Consider the following 13,714-nt stretch of genomic DNA (forward strand, 5'->3'; position numbering starts at 1 on the left):
ACCTGCAATGATGTAGTGCATCATAATCTTGATATGAGAAGGGGGAAAAAAGTAGAATAATTTTATTTTATCTCAAAAAGAAAAGATAATATTTGTATCCCCCTTCCAATGTTGAGCACAATTTTAGAAAAGTTATACTTCACATTTTTTATCTTAAAATAATCTTGATTACTCATTGGCTTATTCAGTTTAATCCATTCATTTTATTTGTTTTTAGATTAGAGGCCTGTGTGCATGTATTGTACTGATGAATAAAAAGTGGGTTAAGTATCTCATTTAGGCTTGTACCAATTATGTAGGGACAAACACCAATCAGTCACTCACTATATGTCTCACAAAGTTGTGTTTAAAGAAAATGTAAGTATTCAACTGTTTCTCTGGTTTTTAATAGAGACCAATTGCTATTTATAGGTAATTTAAAAATGAATCTTCAGAATTAAAATATGTAAGCTCAAATAAGTACATTTTAAGCTTTACATAAATACAAGTATTTTACAAAGATGATAGATGATAGCAGGATAAATTTAGATAGTAGTGATATGAATCAGAGAACTTACCACAATACATAGAGCTCTGCTTTTTAAAAATTCTTCACTTTAAATGTAATTATAGGCAAAATGATCATCTTAATAGCTGCTGATTATCTTAGTGAACCACCAGGCATATTCCTTATGATAAAATTAAATTAAGCAGGGAGGAAATTACTGAGAATTATTTAATGTTGATATACCTTTTAAATGGTTAACTTTTAATATGCACAATGCAGTGCTCAGTGTCCTCTAGGAACCTTTTCTTTTTCTTTTTTTCTGAGAGGGTAATAAGATGTGGGTCTTCTAGTACAGCTGTAGGATAATTTTTGATTATTTGAATCTTTTATTATTGAATGCCCAGATTTACTTTAATGAAAAACACAAAACAAAACAGAATAAGTAAGCCATGATTTTCTAAATGAATCTTCTTGGCTTAGAGGATTAATTCTGTTATTTATTGAACACTCACTGTACATCAAACATTATTTCAGATAATATGCAGTCTTTCCACTTAGGAAATTTAAAATATGGAGAGGAAATAAAAAGACTCATCATGTCAACAAGTGGTCACAGTAGAGTCCCAAATTTTCAAAATAAGTATATTATTTTAATTCCTTTTATTATTTTTTTTGAAAATTTTAATTTCTTTTTATTTATTTTTTTTCCATCACCCAGTTACCCCATCCCTCTCCCCTCCAGTAACCTTCAGATTTTTTCCTAGGATTAAAAGTCTCTTATGGTTTGTCTCCCTCTCTGGTATCATCTTGTTTTATTTTTCCTCTCTTCCCCTATGATCCTCTGTCTTGTTTCTCAAATTCCAGATATGAGTAAAGCCCTGTGATAATTGTCTTTCTCTGATTGGCTGATTTCTGTTAGCATAACACCCTCTAGTTCCGTTCATGTCATTGCCAATGGCAAGATGTCATTTTTTGATTCCTGAGTGGTATTCTGTTGTATATATCTATAACACATCTTCTTTATCCATTCATCTGTTGATGGACATCTAGGCTCTTTCCACAGTTTGACTAATGTGGATATTGCTGCTGTAAACATTCGGGTGCAAGTGCCCCTTTGGATACTACCTTTGTATCTTTGACATAAATACCCAGTAGTGCAATTGCTGGATCACGTGGTAGCTATATTTTCGACTTTTTGAGGAATCTCCATACTGTTTTCCAGAGTGGCTGCACCAGCTTGCATTCTCATCAACAGTGTAAGAGGGTTCCCTTTTCTCCATATACTTGCCAACATCTGTTGTTTCCTGACTTGTTAATTTTAGCCATTCTGACTAGTGTGAGGAGGTACTTCATTGTGATTTTGATTTGCATTTTCCTGATGCCAAGTGATGTGGAACATTTTTTTCATGTGTTTTTTGGATGTTTTCTTTGGAGCAATTGTCTATTGGTGTCTTCTTTCCATTTCTGGATTGGATTATTTGTTGTTTGGGGATTGAGTTTGACAAGTTCTTTATAGATTTTAGATACTAGTCCTTTATCTGATAAGGCATTTGCAAATATCTTTTCCCATTCTGTTGGTTGTCTTTGGGTTTTGTTAACTGTTTTCCTTTGCTGTGCAAAAGCTTTTTGTCTTGATGAAGTCCTAATAGTTCATTTTTGCCTTTGTTTCCCTTGCTTTTGGAGACGTGTCTAGCAAGAAGTTGCTATGGCTGAGGTCACAGAAGTTGTTGCCTGTGTTCTCCTCTAGGATTTTGATGGTTTCCTGTCTCATATTTAGGTCTTCCATTCATTTTGAGTATTTTTGTGTATGGTATAGGGAAATGATCCAGTTTCATTCTTCTGCATGTGGCTGTCCAGTTTTCCCAACACCATTTGTTGAAGAGACTGTCTTTTTTCCATTAGACATTCTTTCCTGCTTTGTCAAAGATTAGTTGCCTAGAAAGTTGAGGATCAATTCCTTTTATTCTAATCATTATCCAGGAAGGAGCTGAGATGAGATTATTCCTTTTTGGAGACAGGTATATTCAGTGATAAAACTGGTTGTGTGAGCCAGAAGCTGGTGAGGAAGTTAGACAATTTTTGAAAAGTTTTTTCCAAAGCTCAGTCCTATCAGGTGTCTGTGGATGGCTGGGTGTAGGAAAGGTTCATTGAATACCTTGACTGACAGCTCATTGTTGAGTAACACTTTGGCTATAAGACACACCATTGTCAGGCAGAGAATGGTCCAGAAAGCAAAGCACATGGGTTAGATTAATTTCATGGGCCATACGCTTATGCTTGGCGTTGGCTGATAAAACTGGGATAGCAATTCCACAGAGGTTCATGTAGTCAGTATGCCAGGAGCATGGAGGCAATGCCTTATGTGGATGTGTCTTCCCCCCATGAGACAAACTGGCCAACTTTTGTCAGGAGTCACAAGTATGGCATATGGTGTGGTAGCCTTTGCCTCCAAAACATAGTGTGATTTACTTTCTAATGATTAGTGTGTTACCATGTCTGGTACAACAGTGGATCCAGGCAGCAAAGGTTTCATATGGATGGTTTAAGTTCAGTCAGAAGCTTGATTTCTATCTGAGAATGAGCAGAGAATGGACGCTTATCATGTTTTCAATCCATACAAATTGCTATATTGGGCAATGAAGCCATCATTGTTGGTACCATCTATTACAGTTTTGAGAAACTCTTGATTCAACTGCCATATCCCAGGTAGCTTTTCAGCTAGGGCTATGGAGTTTGCATTTTTGGTTGACTTGGGCTTGTAGCAGAAGTTTTCATAAAAGAGTCTATAGTCCAAGGCCTTTGCAACCCCTTATCAAGATAATATGTTTAAAATTCTCATTCTGTTTCAATATAAGCATCAGGGATGTTTTCCAGGCCTATGGATCTGACTGCAGGAATTTATCTAGAGTTTGTTGGGTGAGTTCCCCATTCTCCAGGGATCACCTTCATAAGCATTTTAAAACTAATCCTGAGCATAAGAGCTGAAACACTAGTCAATGAGTCATTTATCTTTTCTCTGGGAAGTTTGTCTCAGAAACTTCTCTGAGAAGGCCAAAGCTCCCTTAATAGCAGCCGGGCGCGCCTGGGTGGCTCATTGGGTTAAAGCCTCTGCCTTCAGCTCAGGTCATGATCCCAGGGTCCTGGGATCAAGCCCTGCATTGGGCTATGTGCTCCGTGGAGAGCCTGCTTCCTCCTCTCTCTCTGCCTCTCTACCTACTTGTGATCTCTGTCTGTCAAATAAATAAATAAAATCTCTAAAAAAAAAAAAAAAAAAAAAGCAACCGGGACCGACTGCAAAAATACTCAGATCTTTCACTATCATCTCCAAGTGGGTTTTAGGTTTGATAGACTCCAGGAGGGGCTGAGAGGTAAGATACTTCAGGTCTTGCCATTCTTTGTTAACAAGCATTACGTGGGGCCCCGGAGTGGCTCAGTCTGTTAGGTGTCTGCCTTCAGTTCAGGTCATGATCTTGGGTCTTGGGATGGAGCATGACTGCTGAGCAGGAAGCCTGTTTCTCTCTCTGCCCCTCTCTGCTGCTCTGCGCTCTCTCTCTTTCTCAAATAAATCAATACAATCTTAAAACAACAAGCATTATGTGTTTGGCTCCTTTGTCTCTCATCCAAGTGCTAACCAGGCCTGACCCTGCTAAGCTCCCAACATCAGATGAGATTGGGAGTGTTCAGAGTGGTTTGGACATAGACTACCTTTTTATCTCCCAAGTGAACCAACTAGTTCCTGCCCAGAGCCTTCATAAATTTCCCTCCTTTTTCACTTAGTGTAGGTACTCCTGTCTTTAACTGTTGTCTGGAAGAAGGTGGAACTTCCCCTGCTCCCCATACCAGGATGAATTTTAGTGCTAATTGTTACACTGTGGCCAGATTGCTAGCATGTCCCTCTTGCCCACAGGAGTGTTGACAACAAACAGGCAATGGTCTTAGAGTCTACCTCCCTGTGTTTGGCCTATAACTACTTCCCCAATTTCTCCTCATTACCAGACAAAAGAATGGAGAACCATTTAGTGCTCAGTTGGAACACCAGAGGTGTTAAAAACTTTGAAAGCATGGGAAAATGTAGAAAGCTATCAAGAGTTCACAATGTTGGTTAAATGAAATGTCAAGCACAAATCATGGTTACACCTGCCCAGCCACAGTGTAAATAGCATGATTCAAAGAAAAAAAATGTTAAAGTGGAATGAACAAAGATTCTGTGTCACATCCTGCTTCAACCAGGGTTCAAATTACTGTGTGTATATCAGGTTAACACAATGAGGAACTCACTTAGTATTTGACTGCTCTTATGTAAAAAATAAGGCAAATTCTTTGAATTTATGTGATCTCTTTCTTTTTTCTTAAATGAGATAATACATGTTGCATACTCTGCTCTTAAAGACAATGCTTGCTTCATCTTTTTCTGTTTTGTGTCTAACAGAATGGAGATGGGGTGATAGATAAAGCCGAGCTTCGGGAGGCTTGTGAACAAGCCAGCTTACACTTAGAGGAGAAGCTCCTGGACCAGCTCTTTGACTACTGTGATGTCGATAATGATGGGCAGATTAACTACCTAGAATTTGCAAATTTTCTTAACTGGAAAGATAGAATGCCTCTTAAAGAGCATGAAGAGAGGGTCATTATTAAAGGTATTTAATTTTTGAAAGATTGCTGAATTCTTACATGGGCTTTTATATTTTCAATTTTCTAGGAGCTTGACTCTTGTCAACTTTAATATTTTATATTAAAAATATGCACATAGATACATATTATTTGCTTATTTATGCATAGAATATCTGTGGAAGGACAGGAAAGAGTTTGGTGATGTTTAAGGGGAACCAGGTAGATAGGGGACAGGGTGGCAGCAAGACTCACATTTTAATCTATGTGTTTTATGTCTTTGAATTTGGAACCATGCAATAACCTCTTCAAAAAAAAAAATTATAAGCAAAACAGTTTACACCAAAATCCAAAATATGAAAGATAGTTCCTCAGAAAGCTGTTTGAAAAACCATTGTCTTAGAGTAATTAGCTCCCCTCCCCCAGGAAAACTCAGTAGTAGTCTAGGATTTGACATAAGAAAATTTATTCTTTTGCATTTTATATGAGAAAGAAAAGCAATCTTTACCTTTATTTAAATATTTTCCTGTTTCCACGTTGACTTCTTGCATCACTAACACTGTGTGTGTGTGTGTGTGTGTATGGATATACATACACACATAGATGTACTCTCTCTATATAAAATCACAGTGAATGTACCATTTTTATTTGGCTTTTTAAAATTTAGTTTTCAAATTTCTATGGAATTAAGAAATAATTTTATGGTAAACTTTTTTATGAACTTCATTTTCAGTTCCCTCATGCAGATGTAAGATGAATTACTAAGCTATTTCCTCACTCTTTGAAATTTAGGTTATTTCCAGATTTTTAAAAGTAATATCAGTAACGCTATAATGATTATCATCTCTCAAAAATCTTTGTTTCTAATTATATCTAATTTCTTATGAATGTTATTATTGTCCCAGAAGTAACTATATTTTCATTTTGCTTTTCTAAATGATTGTACCAATTTGCAATTTTATCAGCCAGATCTGTGAGGTTTTATTCTAACTTTGCTACCACTGAGTATTATTCCAATCATTCTTGTAATTTAGTTATTATTATGACACGTTGTTCACTTTAATGTTCAAATCTTGATTATTAGAGAGGATTAACTTTTTTAAAAAAGATTGTTTACATTTCTATCTCCTCTGGAATATTCTCCTCTAAAAAGTGAAGTTATTACTGTTTTTACTTTTATTCCTGGGTCATGCCTTTCTGCAAGGCCAAAACCAAATTTGGGGCCTTATTTATGATGGGAGCCCTTATGAGTTTCTGAGATGACCTTTCTGTTCAAGCAGCTAGGACAGTAGGGGGATTTTGTTTGCCTAATGAAGATTTTATAGAAAACAATTCTTCCCTAGTCCTTTCAGAAATACAAAGGGGTGATAGAGTTTTTTCTTCTTGGCACAACTCTTCGAGTAGTGGGGGAAAGTAGAAGCCTGTTTTCAAACCAGATCATTTTTCAAATTGTTCCTAGTGCTTGGGTTCTGACTTCATCAGTCGCTTTCAATGGAGTCCTTGAGATTTTCCATCTTCTAAGACAGTGGCCAGTGGTTCAGTCAGGGGCTCAGGAAAGTTTTGCCAGGAATTTTCTCATATCCAATTCCGCTTTCAGAGGAAAGGGGTAAGTATTCTTTCTTTCTTTCTTTTTTTTTAAGGTTTTATTCACCTATTTGACAGAAATCACAAGTAGGCAGAGAGACAGGCAGAGGGAGAGAGGGGGAAGCAGGCTCCCTGCCAAGCAGATAGCTCGATCCCAGGACCCCCGGGATCATGACCTGAGCCAAAGACAGAGGCTTTACCCCACTGAACCACCCCGGCGCCCCAAAAGGGGTAAGTATGCTAAGGCAGTGGCTTTCAAACAGTTTTCCGAGACACTTTTTCTCATACTGGTCCAGATTTCTGCTTTTTGTGGGGCGCAGGGAGGAGATTAGAAGTTTTGGAACACAAGACCTGAATGTGTTCATGGCAGATTGCCAGGATCTGAATGGGGGCTCCAGATTTTAGATAGGCATGTCTTTTCTGGTTTGCCACAGTTCCCACCCCAACCGGATACTGGGGCACCAATTTGCCTTTATAATCCTTGCTTGGGCTTTCCCCAAACCCCGAGCGTTCGTCCACAGATTGAAAGACCACAGCGCCCTCTAGTGATAGCTGTGGAGCTCCCAGCTCTGTGAAAAAGGTGCGCCAGGAATTTACTCCTAAATTTCAGAACGACTCAACAAAGCAGATCTTCAAAAGGACTGAGTCTTACAATTCGAGTTTTACCTCAGGGTTTTGTTTTATACACCGATGTGAAGAAGGTTATTTATATAATCGGTTCCTGAGCTCACACTGTGTTCTCATTGCCTCCCCGAATGTTGCAATACGTGGGGGGCTCCCCCTCACCATCAGGTATGTGTGGAATTTACAACTCCACATGCGTCTTCTCCAGTCTCTCCTTGGGGCACAACTCTGGAAACAACTCTGGTAATCCTGTAGTTCAAGTTAAATATAAAAATAAACTCTATTTTTTTTTAAAGGGAAAAAAAGGTTTCATTTTTTCATCTGGTGTCTTAGATGTAAAAGCTTTATTCTAGATTAAAGTGGGTGGAATGGTGAGAAGAAACAGGCCACATTCAGATTTCCTGGTGTATGACATTGGCCTGCTCTTGCTTTTCCACAGTGGGATGCTGGCATTAGTGACCTCTGCTCAGTCTCAGTCTCTACCAGCAAGGAGAAACTAACCAGGAAAGCTGATTTTGTTACAGAGCAGCAAGCACCCAATAGTGATTTCTTCCAGTAATTTGTCCCCCACCCTCAACTCTTTGCTTAAAGGTAAAAAACCAGCTTGTGCAAATCCTGATGAGGCTAATGTTGAAGAATCTGAACCAACTCTCCTGATAAAGCCGGAAGATATTGTCTTAAAAGAACCAGGGAGCTCAGAAAAGACTCTTCGGACACTTCTGAGGCCAAGTGATAAAGTTTCTAGTCACTATAAGACAACTTCTTCTGAGATCAATGCAGTTGTAGGGGCTCTTCCTTCTACTTGTGAGTATGTCACATTATTTGCTGAGTTTTTGAAGTACAATCAGCAAACATAGAAGTGTCCTTTGTCTGTCCTTGTATTGTCCCCAGCTGCTACCTTCACTAGGCTTTTCTCAAAGCCTAGGGCCTTTCATTCAGTTCTGTATTTGAACCATCCAGGAGGTCTCAATAAATGCAGGCTGAATGGAACTATTGCTAATGATGACCCAAGTAAGATGATTTCCTTAACACTGAATGTTACACAGACTATGCCAAGTGTTAGGAAATCCATAAGCCATGTGATTCTTAGATATACGCAGATTACCTTCAAATATTTAAAGAGCTTTTGCAAAACAATTCTCTGTATCTTCATTCTCCATCTGTGAGTTTGCTAGGGCTGCCATAACAAGTACCACAAACCTGAACAGAAATTTATCATCTATGGTTTTGGGAGATGGAAGTCTGAGGCCAGGGTATTGGTAGGGTTGGCTCCTTCTGGGGCTGTGAGGGGGAATCTGTTCCAGGCTTCTCACCTAGATTCTGGTGTGTTGCTGGCAATCTTTGGTGTCCCTTTGCTTTTGCTGCATCACCCTGATTTCTGCCTTCAACTTCACATGGTGTTCTGTTGTGTGAAAGCCTGGGTCCAAATGGCCCCTTTTATAGGGACTCCCAGTCACATTGGATTAGCGACCTACTCTATTCCAGTGTGACTTCGTCTTAATTAATTACAAAGGCAATGACTCTTTTTCTTTTGAGTAATTTCTACACCCAACATGGGGCTCTAATTTATACTCCCAAGATCTACCAACTGAGCCAGCCAGACATCCTGAAATCGCTCTATTTTTAAATAAAGTCACATTTAGAGGTACTGGTGATTAGGATTTTAACATATAAATCTGGGGAGAATATAGTTCAACTCATAACACCTCATATCTTATTATTTGTTTATTTATTTATTTGTCAGAGAGAGAGAGAGAGCAAACGCAAGCAGAGTGGCAGGCAGAGTCAGAGAGAGAAGCAGGCTTCCCACGGAGCAAGGAACCAGATGCGTTACTCGGTCCCAGGACCCTGGGATCATGACCTGATCCAAAGGCAGTGGCTTAACCGATTGAGTCACCCAGGCATCCCAACTCATACCTTATTATTGAGCATGATGACTCTTGGTTAGTTAGAGACTATTTTATGTTGGCTAAGATCACTTCCTTAGACTAAGGACATGATTAAAGTTTTATGCATTTTTCTTAACTGGATTTTATAGACATGTTATATATGTTCTAGTATAATGAGATCTTGCTACTCCCTTTAGAATAGTGTTGTCCAATAGAAATATAATTGGAGTTCTATGTATTTAAAAATTTTTAGTAGCCACATTAAGCAAAAGAAACAGGTGAAATAAATTTTAATAGTATATATACTTTATGTATAGTATATAGAGCTTCCAAATATTTTTTAACAATTAATCAATATAAAATGATTAAATATGCCACTTTTTTGGGGGGTACTAAATCTTTGAAATTCAGTGTGTATTTTATACTTATATCACATCTCAGTTTGGACCCATTTCAAGTATGCACTCAATTGCTCCATGTGGCTGGTGGCTACTATATTGTACAGTTCAGTTTTAGAATGTTTTTTTCCCTTTCTCATTGGTGTCTTAGGTTATCCCATCTATGGTGTTCCAACCATTCGGTCTGATATTCCTGCCCCCCGAATTCGTCGTGTCAGTGATAGAACTAATTATGGTGAAGAGGGCAATGCCTATTCCTTACTACATCCTACCATCTTTGGCCAGAAAGGAGTGTTTGAAAGAGACTTCTTCAAGACCAGATCAAAAAAAGAGGTACAGCATATTATTTCATAAGATTTGGAAGAAATGTCAGCTTCACACAAACACACAAAGATGAAAATGTTTATTTATCCACAACTATTTAATTTTAGACTGTATAAAATGTGAGCTTTGATATTACAAAAGTCATCAGGATCCTCAAATACAGGATTTTTTTTTAAAAGATTTTATTTATTTCACAGACAGAGATCACAAGTAGGCAGAGAGAGAGGAAGGGAACCAGGCTACCCACCAAGCAGAGATCCTGATGTGGGGCTCGATCCCAGGACCCTGGAATCATGACCTGAGCCGAAGGCAGAGGCTTTAACCCACTGAGCCACCCAGGCACCCCCAAATACAGAATTCTTGAGGATAATGTTCAGTTTGGTTGTTCTGGTTGATGTTTTCATACGATTCTTGGAGCAGTTTTTCTTCTATCATAGGAAACATTACATTCACATTATATATCCACTATGACCTACACATAAAAAGAAAAACATTTTCCTGAGGAACTCAACACTATTCGTAGTTGAGAAAAAGCAGAAGAGATTGGTCCCTTCCTTGTGTAAGTATCTTATGGTTTTGTATCTCCAAAACCAAGAAGTAAGTATGAGAAGGGCCACTCTGTGCCCTCTTTATGTACCGTGGCTATCTTCTGTCTTAGATTATCTGTGAGAGCACTGATTTATTTATTCTGTCCTGTTGCCACACTATTTGTCAACCCATGTATCTGGTTTTTGTTTGTTAGAAAACATGGTCCTCATATTGTAGGTGATTTTCTTCCTACGTGGGTTATAAAACAGAAACAACCGGCTAGGTCAGAATAGCCACTGAGGTTCTAAGAGCCAAAGATTAATAGCAATGCTTGGCCAACCTGCCTTGGTCTGCACTCATAAAAAGCAGGGTGTAAACTAGGGTGCAATAGCTTCTTCAGAATTTTCATATTCAGAACTAGGAATGGTTGAGGAGACAGTCAGATGGTACCTTCTGGCACTTCAGATGAAGCATTGATGGCTTGAAAACTTACTAACTACTACCTTAATTATAATACATTCATCCCAACATTTAATCCCCACTGAGGTAGGAGACAGAAAGAAGAAGGGAGGAGAAACTCAGAGAAGATGCCTGCTGGGTGTTCCCAATGAAGGAACTCAAAGGGACACTCCCAAAGTGTTTCACTTCCCTTGATTACTCTAAAGGGCCTATGAAATAGTTGCCAAAAGAAACAAAAATCATGCTTGTTGCATGATACCTAAAATTCTTTTAACTAGGAAGTTGTCCTTTAATTCACACTTCTAGAAAAAAAGAAAACCCAAATGAGTGGTTGAGTAGTAATGCTAACTTGAGAGTGGATGGACTTCTGGAAAATAATAGCAAATCAGTGCACTGTGATGGAATAGGGAACTAGGGGAGGGAGGCCTCCTGAGGAGGCGGGAAGGAAATGGAGGTGGAGGTTTGGGATGCTCAAGACTGACTTGGGCTATTTCTGGAATTCGCTCTGTCAGGACAGTCCTTACCTGCCCCTGGATGGGGGGAAACCACAGCTCTGCACTTGGGCACTGAGGTGTTTTTGTTGTACAACTGCAGCTGCTTGCAGCTCTGCTTTTTTGAATTTCAAATGTATTTGATTATACTGTTAATTTCCCATGAGGGCACATCATTTCTAGGAGATCTTTTAATTTTGTTAAGATTTTGTTTAATAGATGTATTCTGCAGCACTTGTATTTCTTTGGCTTTCCTATTCACTAACCTTTCTTTCCATTTCCCTCCTGGCTTTTTTTTGTATGCCTCAAAGTAAATATTTTTCCTCTTTTAAATTTAATTTTGGGCACCTGCATGGCTTAGTCGGTTAAGTGTCTGCCTTGGGCTCAGGTCATGATCCTGGGGTCCTGGGATAGAGCCCCCACCCACTGCATCAGGCTCCCTGCCTCTCCCCTCGCTCATGTGTTCTCTCACTCTCTCGCTCAAATAAATAAATGGAAAAAAATCTTAAAAAAAATAAATTTAGTTTCATTTTTTTCCCACACCTTTTATTTCCTCTACTCATTCTAACATTTCTTTCCACTGCTGGTTCTTATCTTTCCTTTCTTAAATTTTCCCTGGGATGTAAGAAATATGTTTTCCCATAATAATTATCATTGCAGAAAAATTACTAATAACCAGAATTTGCTGGTTTTCAATATGCTCAAATTTTAGTTTGCTCAGTTATTCATGCATACTCTATCTTTCTGACATTTGCACACCTATAACTATAAGGTTTATAAGAGGCCAGTAAGAGACATTTTATAAGTGATCATATTTTAGAGAAGAGAAACTAATTTTCAAGGGATTGACATGACATATACAAGATCCTAGTGATAAGAAGTGAGATAGAACTCAGATCCAGCAAGTCTTCTTTCAACCAAAAACAAAGAGTTGGAAGCAATTTTGTATATGGGCTAGTATAGGTGAATATTCTCATCTTCATATTAACAAAATGATTCCTGAATTGAAAATACTGGAATTTTTGATAGCTGATTATTATTATATATAACAGGCACACATGTACATACATGTGTTGGTGCACAATTTTGGGGGGATAAATATCCATAGTATTAGATGTTATAAAGATATTTTTAAAATTCAAATTTAAAGGGGTGCCTGGGTGGCTCATTGGGTTAAGCCACTGCCTTCGGCTTGGGTCATGATCTCAGTATCCTGGGATCAAGCCCCGCATTGGGCTCCTTGCTCAGTGGGGAGCCTGCTTCTCTCTCTGCCTCTGCCTGCCTCTCTGCCTGCTTGTGCTCTCTCTCTCTGTCAAATAAATAAATAAATAAATAAATAAATAAAATCTTAAAAAAAAAATAAATCTGGGGCACCTGGGTGGCTCAGTGGGTTAAAGCCTCTGCCTTCGGCTCAGGTCATGATCTCAGGGTCCTGGGATCAAGCCCCGCATCAAGCTCTCTGCTCCGCGGGGAGCCTGCTTCCCTTCCTCTCTCTCTACCTGCCTCGCTGCCTAGTTGTGATCTCTGTCAAATAAATAAAATCTTAAAAAAAATAAAATAAAAGCACAAATCTTAGTCTGACCTTCAATTTTTTTTCTAGATTGCAGAGATATTTTGTAATATTGGTGTCAAGCTTTCTGATGAAGAATTTGAAAATGTATGGAATCTTGCATCAAAAAAGCATCACAGAGGAGAAGTTTGTGTTGAGACCATCAGAAATGTTCTGGATGAGATACAACATGCAGACCGGGTCAAGTGTAAAACAACCATGTGATATTTTTGGAGTTCATTCATTTAAACAAAAGAATTATTAAATCTGAATTCATCAAAAATTTTCAGTCCATTCTGGTTTTAGATATTATGTTAGAATTCAGCAATCACTGTAGTAGGACTCCTGTGTCTGTGTATATGGCTAATAAATTTGATTGGGATTTTAAGATTTATTTTATATTCTATAAAACACCAAGAACTTGAAAAGCACTTAGAGTTAACCTTTTACCTTACCAAAGGTAAGGTATGTTTAGAATACTTAAGAAGTCTATGCATTTAGTTGGTTGACTGAATTTCAAAGTCTAGTTTGTGATACCAGGTTGACAAAATTTTGCTTCCAACCTTTTGTTTTTTTTTCTTTAGGTGTCACTATAACAGAACGGAATAAGCTTAATAATAAGTTTAGTAAGCTTTCCATCTCTGTTAGCGTCTGAGGAAAAGAAACAAGTACAGGAAGCAGGAGCTAGAGAACAAAATGTGGAGTTTCATCAGTGACATAATAGCCATTAGTTTTGCTATCTCCCTATGGCCATTTATAGCAGCATTATCAAC

At 38.2% G+C, this 13,714-nt stretch overlaps 1 protein-coding gene across 3 annotated transcripts in view; it reads left to right on the plus strand.

Annotated features, from left to right (window-relative positions):
• The window catches only part of EFHB (EF-hand domain family member B), a 59,497-nt gene extending 46,168 nt beyond the window's left edge, over nt 1–13,329 (plus strand). For 2 of the 3 annotated variants that reach the window (XM_059162510.1, XM_059162509.1), the window contains exons 10-13: nt 4,917–5,124; nt 7,895–8,107; nt 9,742–9,923; nt 12,993–13,329. In XM_059162510.1, coding sequence (XP_059018493.1) covers nt 4,917–5,124; nt 7,895–8,107; nt 9,742–9,923; nt 12,993–13,166 — 777 coding nt within the window. In that variant the 3' untranslated portion in view covers nt 13,167–13,329. Of the gene's footprint in view, nt 1–4,916; nt 5,125–7,894; nt 8,108–9,741; nt 9,924–10,351; nt 10,474–12,992 lie in introns of all 3 variants that reach the window. The other variant, XR_009350880.1, reaches the window with a different exon arrangement.
• The last annotated feature ends 385 nt before the right edge of the window (nt 13,330–13,714 follow it).

This window comes from Mustela lutreola, chromosome 2 (genome assembly GCF_030435805.1).
Source record: "Mustela lutreola isolate mMusLut2 chromosome 2, mMusLut2.pri, whole genome shotgun sequence".
NCBI classification, from domain to species: domain Eukaryota; kingdom Metazoa; phylum Chordata; class Mammalia; order Carnivora; family Mustelidae; genus Mustela; species Mustela lutreola.